The sequence below is a fragment of the Sparus aurata genome, unplaced genomic scaffold, assembly GCF_900880675.1.
Source record: "Sparus aurata unplaced genomic scaffold, fSpaAur1.1, whole genome shotgun sequence".
Taxonomy (NCBI): Eukaryota; Metazoa; Chordata; class Actinopteri; order Spariformes; family Sparidae; genus Sparus; species Sparus aurata.
In genome coordinates, this window is record NW_022045106.1 from 36,622 (window position 1) to 49,543 (window position 12,922).

The 12,922-nt window shown below is 43.1% G+C and overlaps 1 protein-coding gene across 2 annotated transcripts; it reads right to left on the reverse strand.

Annotated features, from left to right (window-relative positions):
• Positions 1–302: 302 nt before the first annotated feature.
• On the reverse strand, positions 303–11,966 carry rnmt (RNA (guanine-7-) methyltransferase). Of its 2 annotated transcripts, none has more exons than XM_030410534.1 (11): positions 11,861–11,966; positions 7,438–7,568; positions 6,929–7,058; positions 3,999–4,124; positions 3,711–3,826; positions 1,774–1,955; positions 1,436–1,600; positions 1,062–1,179; positions 849–950; positions 730–763; positions 303–495 (listed from the first exon to the last, which is right to left on the reverse strand). In XM_030410534.1, exons 2-11 carry the CDS (start codon positions 7,564–7,566, stop codon positions 458–460), a joined length of 1,140 nt encoding a protein of 379 aa, XP_030266394.1. In that variant the 5' UTR covers positions 7,567–7,568; positions 11,861–11,966; the 3' UTR covers positions 303–457. The 2 variants fall into 2 exon arrangements, with proteins under 2 accessions (XP_030266394.1, XP_030266393.1); XM_030410533.1 differs by having other exon boundaries at positions 11,805–11,909.
• Positions 11,967–12,922: the final 956 nt, after the last annotated feature.

The window sequence follows — 12,922 nt, forward strand, 5'->3', positions numbered from 1 at the left end:
AGTACTCAAACCAAGTATAGTAAGTACGGGAAGTATGGATATCGGAACACGGCATTGGTTTGTTGTGAGCTAGCTGACCAAACAACTCCAAGCTAGCTTTGGTTTATTTAGTTTTTAACAGTTATTGTTGTTACATTTTTTTTACAAATGTTTTGATAGGTTGTATTGTCTTCCTGATGTTCTCACTCACTTGATTTTTTTTATTTCCTCTACTACTACTACTACTACTACTACTACTACTACTACTATACCACACAAAGATTCTTAGTTTCAGTTTGTCCTGATAGAGACAGGAGAAGTAGTGACTTTAAATTACCTTTAATTCACGCAGTTGGTTTATCAAAATCAGACTTGAAAAAGAAAAACAGGTAAACACTGTACAACCAAGGATGGCAGAGAGGTGCACTGATGAGCAGCCGGTGAGTTCACAAACCAAGGAAGAAGAGTTTTTTCTGCATCACGATATCTTCTGAAAGACAAACACCAGGTAGATACCTACACAGAGGACAGAGAGGTGAAGCCGAGTCAGGAGTCCTGTCATCTCAGTCATCTTCTACAAAGCTTGTTTACTGGGTGAATGATATTTAACATCAATAATTCGACATCTTCATCACGGGATGATGATAAAGGAAACTACTTATAGCACCTCTGGATAAACGTGTGTATGTGTTACATACATACACCTCAGATAACAACACTAACTTCATGACAAAAGTGCTGAATACTTACTGGTAGCTTCCCACTCAGATCTGCTCAGCGTCCCCTGCACACAATAAACAACACTGTTAGACAAAACAGGACTGTACCAAATTAAAACCGAATAGAAGGATGTGCATCCGAAAACCCACCAGTGGGAGTTTCACACCAGCTCTGCCACAATGCTCTTTAGCATGGCAGTACTCTCCTCTGCTGTCTGTAGCCTGTTGACCTCCATCCTCAGTGGGATAAGGCTGAAAATAAAACAATTGAAAACATAACTACAAGTACATACAAGTACGTGACTATTACATGGAAATGTGTTGGATACACCTTGAAAATGCCGTTTCTGTAACAGTTTTTACCTCCAGAGCCATCATCTTCATCATGAGGCTGCGATGCTGTTCCTTCTTCACTTTCTCTTCAAAGAACTCTGAGAATCTCTGTTTCAAGACCAGGCGCATGTTGTAACGCTTTGCCATGCTGACACAAACACAAAGACAGAAAAGTGCACTCGAATCTTTACATGACTCAATGAAGTACAGACAGTTTTCCCCAGTAGAGTAACTTCAGTCTGTGCAGTCATCAGTTTTTATTTATCATTACGAAAACATTTTCTAAAGACACATCTGCACTGTAGCTATTATAGTCCAGAACCAGAAAGATTCTTTAATGTTAATATTACCACAAACATTGTGGACATTAAGATGAGGTGTTGAGATTACTAATAACTTCTCACTGTTCAAAGAGAGGAAAGTAGACAAGGAACTCTGGAACGTTGACAACATCCTCAAGGCTGAAGTGATACTGGCATTTGAAGAGTGGATAGGAGCCTTTGGACTGAAAGGAAACTTTAAAAACCTCATTCCCAAATGACAGAGAGTCTGATGCCTCCAAACGTTTACTGTCAAAAGGGAGCAGAAAAACAAGGAGAGAAGAGCGCGTTAACATTATGTAAATTCCAGTCACTCAAAATCAACAAGCTCTCCACAAGGTCACACAGAATTGAATTCAACATGTCATCACTTCTCAGACTGCAGATACCAACTTAACAGCATTGTCATCCACTGTTCTTACACAAGTTCGAAGGCATCAGGGGTTGTTCCAATGAAGAAACCACCAGGCTTCAGACGCTTGCAGGCATTTCTCAGCATCATGTCGGCCTTCTGTTCGCTTTCAAATGAATAATGATATACAAACTGACAGCTGCAGATATCAAACATCAGCTCAGGATCGTCCAGCTTCTCTGACAAAACCTCCTGCATACACAGATCAAAGGAGTTAGTCAAACGCTTATGCCGCTTTAAAGTGAATGACAACGTGTGAGAAGAAACGACGAAGACCCAGAAGGCACCAGTTATTATCAAATACATAATACTACTAATCCATGACTCCTACTTTACCCTGAAGACAACTCCTGACAACTGACAGTCACTGTGTGCGGGAATATCAAGATGCATCTACTGTACTTCTACCTGGATGCAGTCTGCCTTGATCAACTGATTTGGGATGGGAGAAATAATCGACTCTTAGATGCATTGCGACATGGACAATTCTGAATCGATTTATAAAGTCTAAAATCGATTTTGTAAATGTTAAGTGACACCGTAATGGTGATGGAACGCAAGAGACGGAACCCGTAATTGCGGAAGTGCAGCGCCCGGACAGTCGATGGTGCGCACATAACAAAAAAAATATGAGATGGCTGAGCGGAACATTCAACTGGCAGCCTCTGCTTTAACAGTGAGTGTGTGGAAGCATGGCTGTAGTTGCTACCAGCTAAAGGACCATCGAGTAAGCAATATCACATTTTTCACCCAACTCATAAAGAGCGAGGCGAATTACAAACTCTACCACAACTTTGATTGCCGAGGACTTGCGTCTGTATTCAGTCACGCTTTGTTGCACACCACTTGCATTTCAACATGTTGTGCTAAGTTAAGTTGTTTTAATGTCTGTGATACTATTTTGTGCAACTTTTATCATTCTTTTATTGAAAGCCTTTTAACTCTTTCCTTTATCGGCTGGTTGAACGGGTTGTCTGTGAAGGAGAAGAACAGCTTAAATATCACTGTCAAAGTATGTTCCAAGATTATTGGCATTCAGCAGAGGAACTTGGGCACTATCTGGCAAAAACAAGCAGCTGAGAAAGCAAAAATAATCATCAGACAACGTTATGTCGACCGAGTTTTTATTGTTGCCCTCTGGTCGACGCTATAATGTGCCCAAGAGCATATCAAATCGATATGCGAAGTCTTTCATTCCATCTGTCATCAAACTCCTAAACACAGACCCCACTAATTTTAGAAGAATTTAATTTATTTATTTACTCATTCATTTATTTATGTATGACGTACCCATGTGCCTCTTAAATTGTTTTCTGACTGACTGAATGAATGATCGTTGTAATGATTTTATGTATAAATAAAGTGGTCTGAACTGAACTGCAAAAGTTGTTGCACAATGTGTTGAAATGCAAGCAGCATAAAGTAGCATAGCATCGGGATCTGCTGCCTATCACCCATAACAGGAGGATTTTGTGAAAGGAGAAGTCTTATTCTTATCTTTGACTGAGAGCTGCTTTTTCTTTAATGACACAGAGAAGAAAAATTAATCTGTTTACTTTTTTATTATCAATGACCACAAGTAGCCATGTTTTAGTATGAGCGTTGATACATAGGTCAATATGTGTTGAAATGCAAACTGCATTGATTATTGCATTGAAATTTTTGTTTTGTTTTTTATAGGCTACAGTATACTGTTTTTCTCTCAGGGATATGCTCATTGTCTGTAACAGGAGGATTCAGTGTTCAAGTCAAATGTGTTTGTGACAAAGAAAAGCCTTTTCTTTAATAACATATTTCAATAATTACATTTTTATTAAATATTAAGTTAATTAATCTGTTGATTTTCTTAAATGATCATCACAAAAGTAGGAAATGATTAGCAAACTCAGATTTTATTATTATTATTATTGTTATTGTGACAAACTGTTCTATGTGTCGTAGCTCTACCTTGGTGCAGTCTGCCGTGATGAACTGGGCGCTGAAGATTTTGTCATTGGCGTGACTTTTCTTCTTCATGTCTTCGTAGCGACTCTGACACTGCTCCACTGACACTCCTGCTATATCTGAAAACAAACATTGATTATTAATTTACTTCATGCACAACAAAACTATACACATAATAGAGGAAAGGCCAATCAATAATTACTTGTTGAGAATTCCTTTTATCACTTAGGGAGTATTATTTCTGTTCATTTGAAGTAGGTAATAAACAGCTGATCAATAATCACTGATTACCTGCACAGACCAGGTGATTGATCCCTCCTCTTCTCCATTTCAGGAGGTCGCCTCCTTTCCCACAGCCAAGGTCCAACACAGACACCTGCTGAGACCCCGCCCCACGTACCTGCTCCAGGATCTCACCTGTCAATCAGACAAACAGCTCATCAGCTTTAAAATAACTTACTTCACCCGCCTGCTGGTGATTGGTGATTACTTTCTACATTGATCACAGTAACAGAGTTTGGGTCAGGTCAACCCCCTGTTCCCACTGACTGACTCTCTGTTCACTCTGTTGTCACTGACCGACTCTCTGTTCCCACCGACTGACTCTCTGTTCACTCTGTTGTCACTGACCGACTCTCTGTTCCCACCGACTGACTCTGTTCCCACCGACTGACTGTTTCCACCGACTGAGACTCTGTTCCCACCGACTGACTCTCTGTTCACTCTGTTGTCACTGACCGACTCTCTGTTCCCACCGACTGACTCTCTGTTCACTCTGTTGTCACTGACCGACTCTCTGTTCCCACTGACTGACTCTCTGTTCACTCTGTTGTCACTGACCGACTCTCTGTTCCCACTGAATGACTCTCTGGTCACTCTGTTGTCACTGACCGACTCTCTGTTCCCACCGACTGACTCTCTGTTCACTCTGTTGTCACTGACCGACTCTCTGTTCCCACCGACTGACTCTGTTCCCACCGACTGACTCTGTTTCCACCGACTGAGACTCTGTTCCCACCGACTGACTCTCTGTTCACTCTGTTGTCACTGACCGACTCTCTGTTCCCACCGACTGACTCTCTGTTCACTCTGTTGTCACTGACCGACTCTCTGTTCCCACTGACTGACTCTCTGTTCACTCTGTTGTCACTGACCGACTCTCTGTTCCCACCGACTGACTCTCTGTTCACTCTGTTGTCATTGACCGACTCTCTGTTCCCACCGACTGACTCTCTGTTCACTCTGTTGTCACTGACCGACTCTCTGTTCCCACCGACTGACTCTCTGTTCACTCTGTTGTCACTGACCGACTCTCTGTTCCCACCGACTGACTCTGTTCCCACCGACTCTCTGTTCCCACCGACTGACTCTCTGTTCACTCTGTTGTCACTGACCGACTCTCTGTTCCCACCGACTGACTCTCTGTTCACTCTGTTGTCATTGACCGACTCTCTGTTCCCACCGACTGACTCTGTTCCCACCGACTGACTCTCTGTTCACGCTGTTGTCACTGACCGACTCTCTGTTCCCACCGACTGACTCTCTGTTCACTCTGTTGTCATTGACCGACTCTCTGTTCCCACCGACTGACTCTCTGTTCACTCTGTTGTCACTGACCGACTCTCTGTTCCCACCGACTGACTCTCTGTTCACTCTGTTGTCACTGACCGACTCTCTGTTCCCACCGACTGACTCTCTGTTCACTCTGTTGTCATTGACCGACTCTCTGTTCCCACCGACTGACTCTGTTCCCACCGACTGACTCTCTGTTCACGCTGTTGTCACTGACCGACTCTCTGTTCCCACCGACTGACTCTCTGTTCACTCTGTTGTCATTGACCGACTCTCTGTTCCCACCGACTGACTCTCTGTTCACTCTGTTGTCATTGACCGACTCTCTGTTCCCACCGACTGACTCTGTTCCCACCGACTGACTCTGTTCCCACCGACTGACTCTGTTCCCACCGACTGACTCTGTTCCCACCGACTGAGACTCTGTTCCCACTGACTGACTCTCTGTTCACTCTGTTGTCACTGACCGACTCTCTGTTCCCACCGACTGACTCTGTTCCCACCGACTCTCTGTTCCCACCGACTGACTCTCTGTTCACTCTGTTGTCACTGACCGACTCTCTTTTCCCACCAACTGACTCTCTGTTCACTCTGTTGTCATTGACCGACTCTCTGTTCCCACCGACTGACTCTCTGTTCACTCTGTTGTCACTGACCGACTCTCTGTTCCCACCGACTGACTCTCTGTTCACTCTGTTGTCACTGACCGACTCTCTGTTCCCACCGACTGACTCTCTGTTCACTCTGTTGTCACTGACCGACTCTCTGTTCCCACTGACTGACTCTCTGTTCACTCTGTTGTCACTGACCGACTCTCTGTTCCCACTGACTGACTCTCTGTTCACTCTGTTGTCACTGACCGACTCTCTGTTCCCACTGACTGACTCTCTGTTCACTCTGTTGTCATTGACCGACTCTCTGTTCCCACTGACTGACTCTCTGTTCACTCTGTTGTCACTGACCGACTCTCTGTTCCCACCGACTGACTCTGTTCCCACCGACTGACTCTGTTCCCACCGACTGACTCTGTTCCCACCGACTGACTCTGTTCCCACCGACTGAGACTCTGTTCCCACTGACTGACTCTCTGTTCACTCTGTTGTCACTGACCGACTCTGTTTCCACCGACTGACTCTCTGTTCACTCTGTTTCCACCGACTGACTCTGTTTCCACCGACTGACTCTGTTCCCACCGACTGACTCTGTTTCCACCGACTGAGACTCTGTTCACACTGACTGACTCTCTGTTCACTCTGTTGTCACTGACCGACTCTCTGTTCCCACTGACTGACTCTCTGTTCACTCTGTTCCCACCGACTGACTCTCTGTTCCCACCGACTGACTCTCTGTTCCCACCGACTGACTCTCTGTTCCCACCGACTGACTCTCTGTTCCCACCGACTGACTCTGTTCCCACTGACTGACTCTCTGTTCACTCTGTTGTCACTGACCGACTCTGTTTCCACCGACTGACTCTCTGTTCACTCTGTTTCCACCGACTGACTCTGTTTCCACCGACTGACTCTGTTCCCACCGACTGACTCTGTTCCCACCGACTGAGACTCTGTTTCCACCGACTGAGACTCTGTTCACACTGACTGACTCTGTTGTCACTGGTTGATCAGACTTGTTGCCTAATGATCAGTTACCAATCAGGACGCTCTTCAGCCAGTTGTTGAAGTTCCTCATGAAGAAGATTCTGCTTCGACTTCGTGCAGCCAGACCAACTTCCTGAAGACTGTTGTAGTGACTCGCCACCTTCACACTGTGATCATTCACCTGCAAGATCAATAACACTGATCATTCACCTGAAAGATCAATAGCAGACAAATAGACAGGCTGAGACAGACAGAAACAGACAGAAAGGGACAGACAGACTGAAAGAGACAGACAGCTGCTCTCCGTCAGCAGATCAACACTCAGCTGTCATCATCAGCAGACAGCCGAAAGGAGGGTCCTGCTGTCAGACAGGACGGCCTCTTTAAGGAGTTTATCAGTCCTAATTGGATAACGAGGGCGAGATACGGAACATTTCTTTTCTCCTTTACTTCATGAGCAATAGGAGGAGAAACATGTTACTCTACACCACTGACAGCAGCTTTGATTATCTATCAGTTCAGATCACACTGATTGATTGATGATCAGTCTTTAATTGTACCAGCTTCTTGTTGTGCGAGTCGTCCTCTTCCTCCTCATGTCTCCTCTTCATGCCAGCCTTCTGCCCTCCTCCTCCTCCTCCTCCTCCTCCTCCCTCCTTCACAGTGTTCATGTCAGACTGAAGCTCCATCACTGAAAACAACAAGATGATTCAGTGAAACGTGTCCGGCAATGTTTCAGCTGTGCCGACTGACTGACTCTCAGGAACACTTTCCATGACAACTAACAGGACTTCATGTAACTACATAACATGGAATACAGAGGAAGTAAGGAGGTTACAATACTTATGTCTCAATGATTCATTTATTCATCATGTAAATAATTGGCAGATTGATTAATCATTTCAATAATCGATAGTTGTCGCTACAGTTTGGAAGAAACGTCCTGGTTAAAGTTTGGCGTGCACGATGACTGGTCCGATGGGAGGAGTTGATTTTATACCAGTGGTTACACATGTTTATTATTCCATTATCTCCACATCGAAATGACTTCTGTCAACAACTTTAGTGGGACTCACCTGTACTACAGGTACATGGGCTCATTTAGACACTCATCACTAAATGTCTGTGTATATGCAAACCAGATAATGAACTCACACCTGATCTATAAAACCTGCTGTTCACCTCACAGAGTTAAGTTTCTCTATACATCTCACGTTTGGATGCAGATGTGACTCATCCCGCCCTCTGCACCCTTACAGCCAACCGCAAACCATCTGTGCAAAGTGTTTACATGCTTGTTAATGTAAGGATGCATTTAAACAAGAAGCCCTGATCACTAATCAACACTGATGCCAGTATTGTGTTACTTAGTAGCGTGTTACTCTAATCTGACCACTTTTTTCAGTAACGAATAATCTAACGCGTTAATATTTCCAAACCAGTAATCAGATTAAAGTTATTCATTCAAGTCACTGTGCGTTACTATCGGAATTTTCCTAAGTGAATATATATTTTTGCTTTCGTCTTCCGTCTCAGGGAGTGATGTCACGTAAGCAACACGTCACATTTTCAGCATGAGGACCCTCAGGTGTAACATCACACAGAGACGCAAACACACACAACAATGGAGGGAGGCGAGAGATGCACGTTTTCAACCTGGAAATACAGTCATTTTTTTCCCATTCGTGTCAGCTAACGATGAGAATATTAAGGTTCGATGTACTCTGTGCTGGGGACAAAGTGCTATCAAGCTTCAAAAACACGACGTCAGATTTGAAGAAACATTTGGAGTCGCAGCACAGTTAAGTTTACAGAGCGAGTCCCACCAGGTGGTGTTCAGCAGAGAGCTGCAAGCAAAGCCACGGCCTCCACTTCTGCAGGAGGTCCTCCACCACCCACACAACAAAAGCTGGACTTCGGTGCAAAACAAGTAAGTAGGGGAGAGTGGAAGAAGTTGGTCAGGCCGTTCGTTGTAGAGGAAATGCTGCACTAAAACACGGTTGAGTCACCCTCGTTTGGTGCCATAATAAACAAGATCCTACTACTATCACTGCCGTGCTCGGCGTTACTGTTAAACATGCACTTCCAATACAGTGGGTATTGGCAAAATTGGCTGTCATCTTTATGTTTAGGCGGCGGGGGTGTTGTCAGCAGCTGCTGAATGTAACTAATAAAGTAACTTGTAATCTAATTTAGCTACTTTTAAAACACTGCTAATCAAACACAGTATTTATTGATAACAAATGGATGCACTGCACTCAGTGCGTTTACATGAAACTCGATAAAAATGAATTACTGTGTTAGTCCGACTATGATGGGATTTTTAAGATGCATGTATAAACCTTAGTCTGACTAAAATCGGACCGGATCGGATTTCTCATAGTCGGATTAAAACAACTAGATTATTTGATTGATAGTCGCATTACTCCTGCATGTATACGTTCCATCAGACTGGATTCGGATTACGCATTCTGTGCAGGCTCGAGATTTTTTTCCCGGAGCCGTGAGCCGGAAGTAGAAGGACTAGAAGATCTTTCCTCCGAAATCACTGTGAGAAAGAGCGCCACTGTGCATCTAGTTTGTGTAATTATCATGTACACCATATACGAAATGTACAAAGATGTAGCTTCGTCTCGCTCTTCGTACGCCATCTTTCTGGAATGCAGAGGCACTTTGTTGTTGCTGGTGACGTAAACAGAGGCCTGTACTGCGAAGGGGGCTCAACATAGCCAGGCTTTGTGCTCATGATGCAGCTCAACAAAGCCCCGAGTCCCCAATCAGAGTTAAACGGTACTGCGACGGTGGTTATCAACTTAATTTGTCAAGTCCGGTTCTCTGCTTTGTGCTTTGTCTCTGCGCGCGTTCACATAAAAGGGGGCGTTTGACGTCATATTATTCTACTTCCGTGTGAAAATGGATCGATCCCGGGCCACATATTTTACTCAAGATGAGCAGATTCTTATTATGCAGGACTATGAAGAATTCAAAGAAACCATCAAAAAGTAACACTGTCGCCGCCAACAGAGCGAGGGAGGGCTGCTGGCAGAAAACTGCTGACCGTGTAAATGTGTAAGTTAACAATGATTAATATTATGATCAATATTATATTAAGCCCATAGTGTTTTCAGTTCTGAAAGCTCAACATTGTGCAACTTTTACATATTAACCCTCATCCATTTAAAAAATAAATAAACTGAAGCAACAACTATCTTTTTATATTGTCTATCTATATTGTTTTCACATTTTACTGATCTCAGTTATAGAATGCGCGTGTGTGTTTTATTGAAAGCGAGGCTGAGTGTGTGTAGGCTATAAATGTTCAGTGTTTGTTTTTTGTATCACTGTGTCGGGATGAACAAGCAGATGTAGCTACTGTCCCTGTACAATGACAATAAAGAGCTTTCTGACAGTGAAAATAGCTCCAGCCTGTCAGATTTGTGTTTGGGCGTACACTGCCCTACAACGGGTGAAACATTGATCAGTTCATCAGTTTATTCATGGACACATCAAAGAAATCATTAACTCTACTCATTATCTGTGACAAATAAATACTAGGTTGGATAATTAATATTTCATATTGCATTTTATTAAGATGTGGAAGCAGCAGTCGGACATGGTAGCAAGTTAGAGCCAAATACAAAAACATCATTCAGAGTGGTAAGTAGCCAAGCTGCCCATCATTTTGTCAGTGTGTGTTCTTGCTCAGATTTTCTGCATCACCAACTGAATGTAAGAAGGTTCCCGTGGCGAAAAAACGAAGGGCTACACAAACAGTTTGCCCGACAGTGAGCGCACAGCTTCTTCAGTGGCATTCCTGACACTCGGCTCAATAAGTGAGCAAATGTTCCGTATTCCCTCGGCTGAAAATCTTTATCGCTCATAGAGAATTTCATCAGGAAATGCCAGCGGATCAGCGCGATCTCGAAGAAGCCGCTCACGTCGTAGTGCTGCCCGAATTATTCTTGCTCCCAGGTCCACCGGGTTCTCAATGAATGGTGACGCCATCTCCGAATGATTTACACAGTGAAACAGCGGCGCTTTTATAGCCGATTTTAAGATGAAACTCTGAACAGAACCTGGTCGGGACCAGGGTATGAGCTAAGCATAAGTTACCGTGGTGATCTAGCCGGGTTAAAAGAGAGCCACCTTTGTAGTACAGAGAAGCCTGGCTTTAGACTCAACACACCTCGCTAACCCACTAAACTGGCTTCGCAGTACACCCCTCTGGTCAGCCAGAGGTGTCTCTGTTACCACTAGTTGAAATGGGTACAGCGCCACCTAGCGTACCGGGGTATGACATGCTCCGGACAATAATCCGATTTTCTCACCGGCATGTATACTCGGACAACTGCAGTTGTCTGATTGAGTAGCATAGTCGAACTACGGCTGTAATCTGACTAAGCTGTGCATGTAAACGTACTGACTCAGTCAGTTGGTCAGTTAAAGTTTGCATTAGCAATAGCATTAGCGGTCTGTGTGGGTTAATTAGTTGCAGTATGACGTCAATATTTCCTATCATTAATCAGATCAATCAAAGATCAGACATGTACAGTGTGCATCGATGTGTCATTGATCTATGTTAAACATGATCACCAATCAGAGGACACGAGCTCTTATTTCATCTCATACGTTATTTATCAGCTACTTTCTCACAGAACACGGCATTATTCAAGTGTATGGCCGCTTTCGGCTTCCGTAGACACAGAGCTGACTTTATTGATATGACTGGGAGAAACAAACATACAAAGGAACATGTTTGATGTTAATCACTAATGTTTGAACCGCTAACGTTAGCTGTTAGTTGTTAGCAGGCTAACAGACCTACAGCTCGTCAGGTTAAATAACACAACAGTGTATTCAGACTGAACCGGAAACACGAGACCAAATCTAACGGTTCTGTTGATAACAAACAAACAACCAAACTCACCGTGAACGTGACAAACAGCAGCTTTATAGCAACAAACAAACAAACAAAACACTCACGGCGCTCTGCAGACACGACGCGTGCGCTCTGGAGTGCTTCCGGTTGTGCACACGGGGTGTCGCTCCCCCTCGAAACAAAGAGCAAATTAAAATCGCTCTTGTTTTCAGAAACTTTAATCACTGCTTCGTTTCATTATTATTATTATTATTATTATTATATTATTTTTTACAGTTACATAGTGTTATATTACATTATCATATTATATCATTATCATTATATCATTATTTCTGTTACTGTTGTTATGGAAACGCGAGATCTGGATGCATGACGTCATTTCCCCACCAGAGGCCGCCAGCAGCGCTTACAAAATAAGTTATTCCGGTTTATTTATCACGTGCAATCATATCAGATGAATTCAGTTAACGTAGCCCAACGTAAAGAATGTCTACTGATCATAAAAGTGCTAATAATAATAATAATCGCCATGAGAACAAGAATAATAACCATAATAACAATAACGATTATGAAAATAACATTCATAAGAATAACAATACAACAGTAATAATACGCAAGCCTCCTTTTATTCTGCTAGTTGTTTATCAAATATTAACACATCACAGCAAACCGGTTTTAGTTTACTCAAGTATTGTACCTGGGCACAAATTTAAGGTACTTGTATTCTCCTGAATATTTCCATTTTATGCAACTTTACACTCTTACTCCACTACACATTACAGCTAAGTACTGTACAATTTGTTTACTCCACTACACATTACAACTAAGTACTGTACAGTTTGTTTACTCCACTACACATTATAGGTAAATACTGTGCAGTACGTTTACTCCACTACACATTACAACTAAGTACTTTACAGTTTGTTTACTCCACTACACATTACAACTAAGTACTGTACAGTTTGTTTACTCCACTACACATTACAGGTAAATACTGTGCAGTACGTTTACTCAACTACACATAACAACGAAGTACTGTACAGTTTGTTTACTCCACTACACATTACAGGTAAATACTGTGCAGTACGTTTACTCAACTACACATTACAGGTAAGTACTGTACAGTTTGTTTACTCCACTACACATACAACTAAGTACTGTACAGT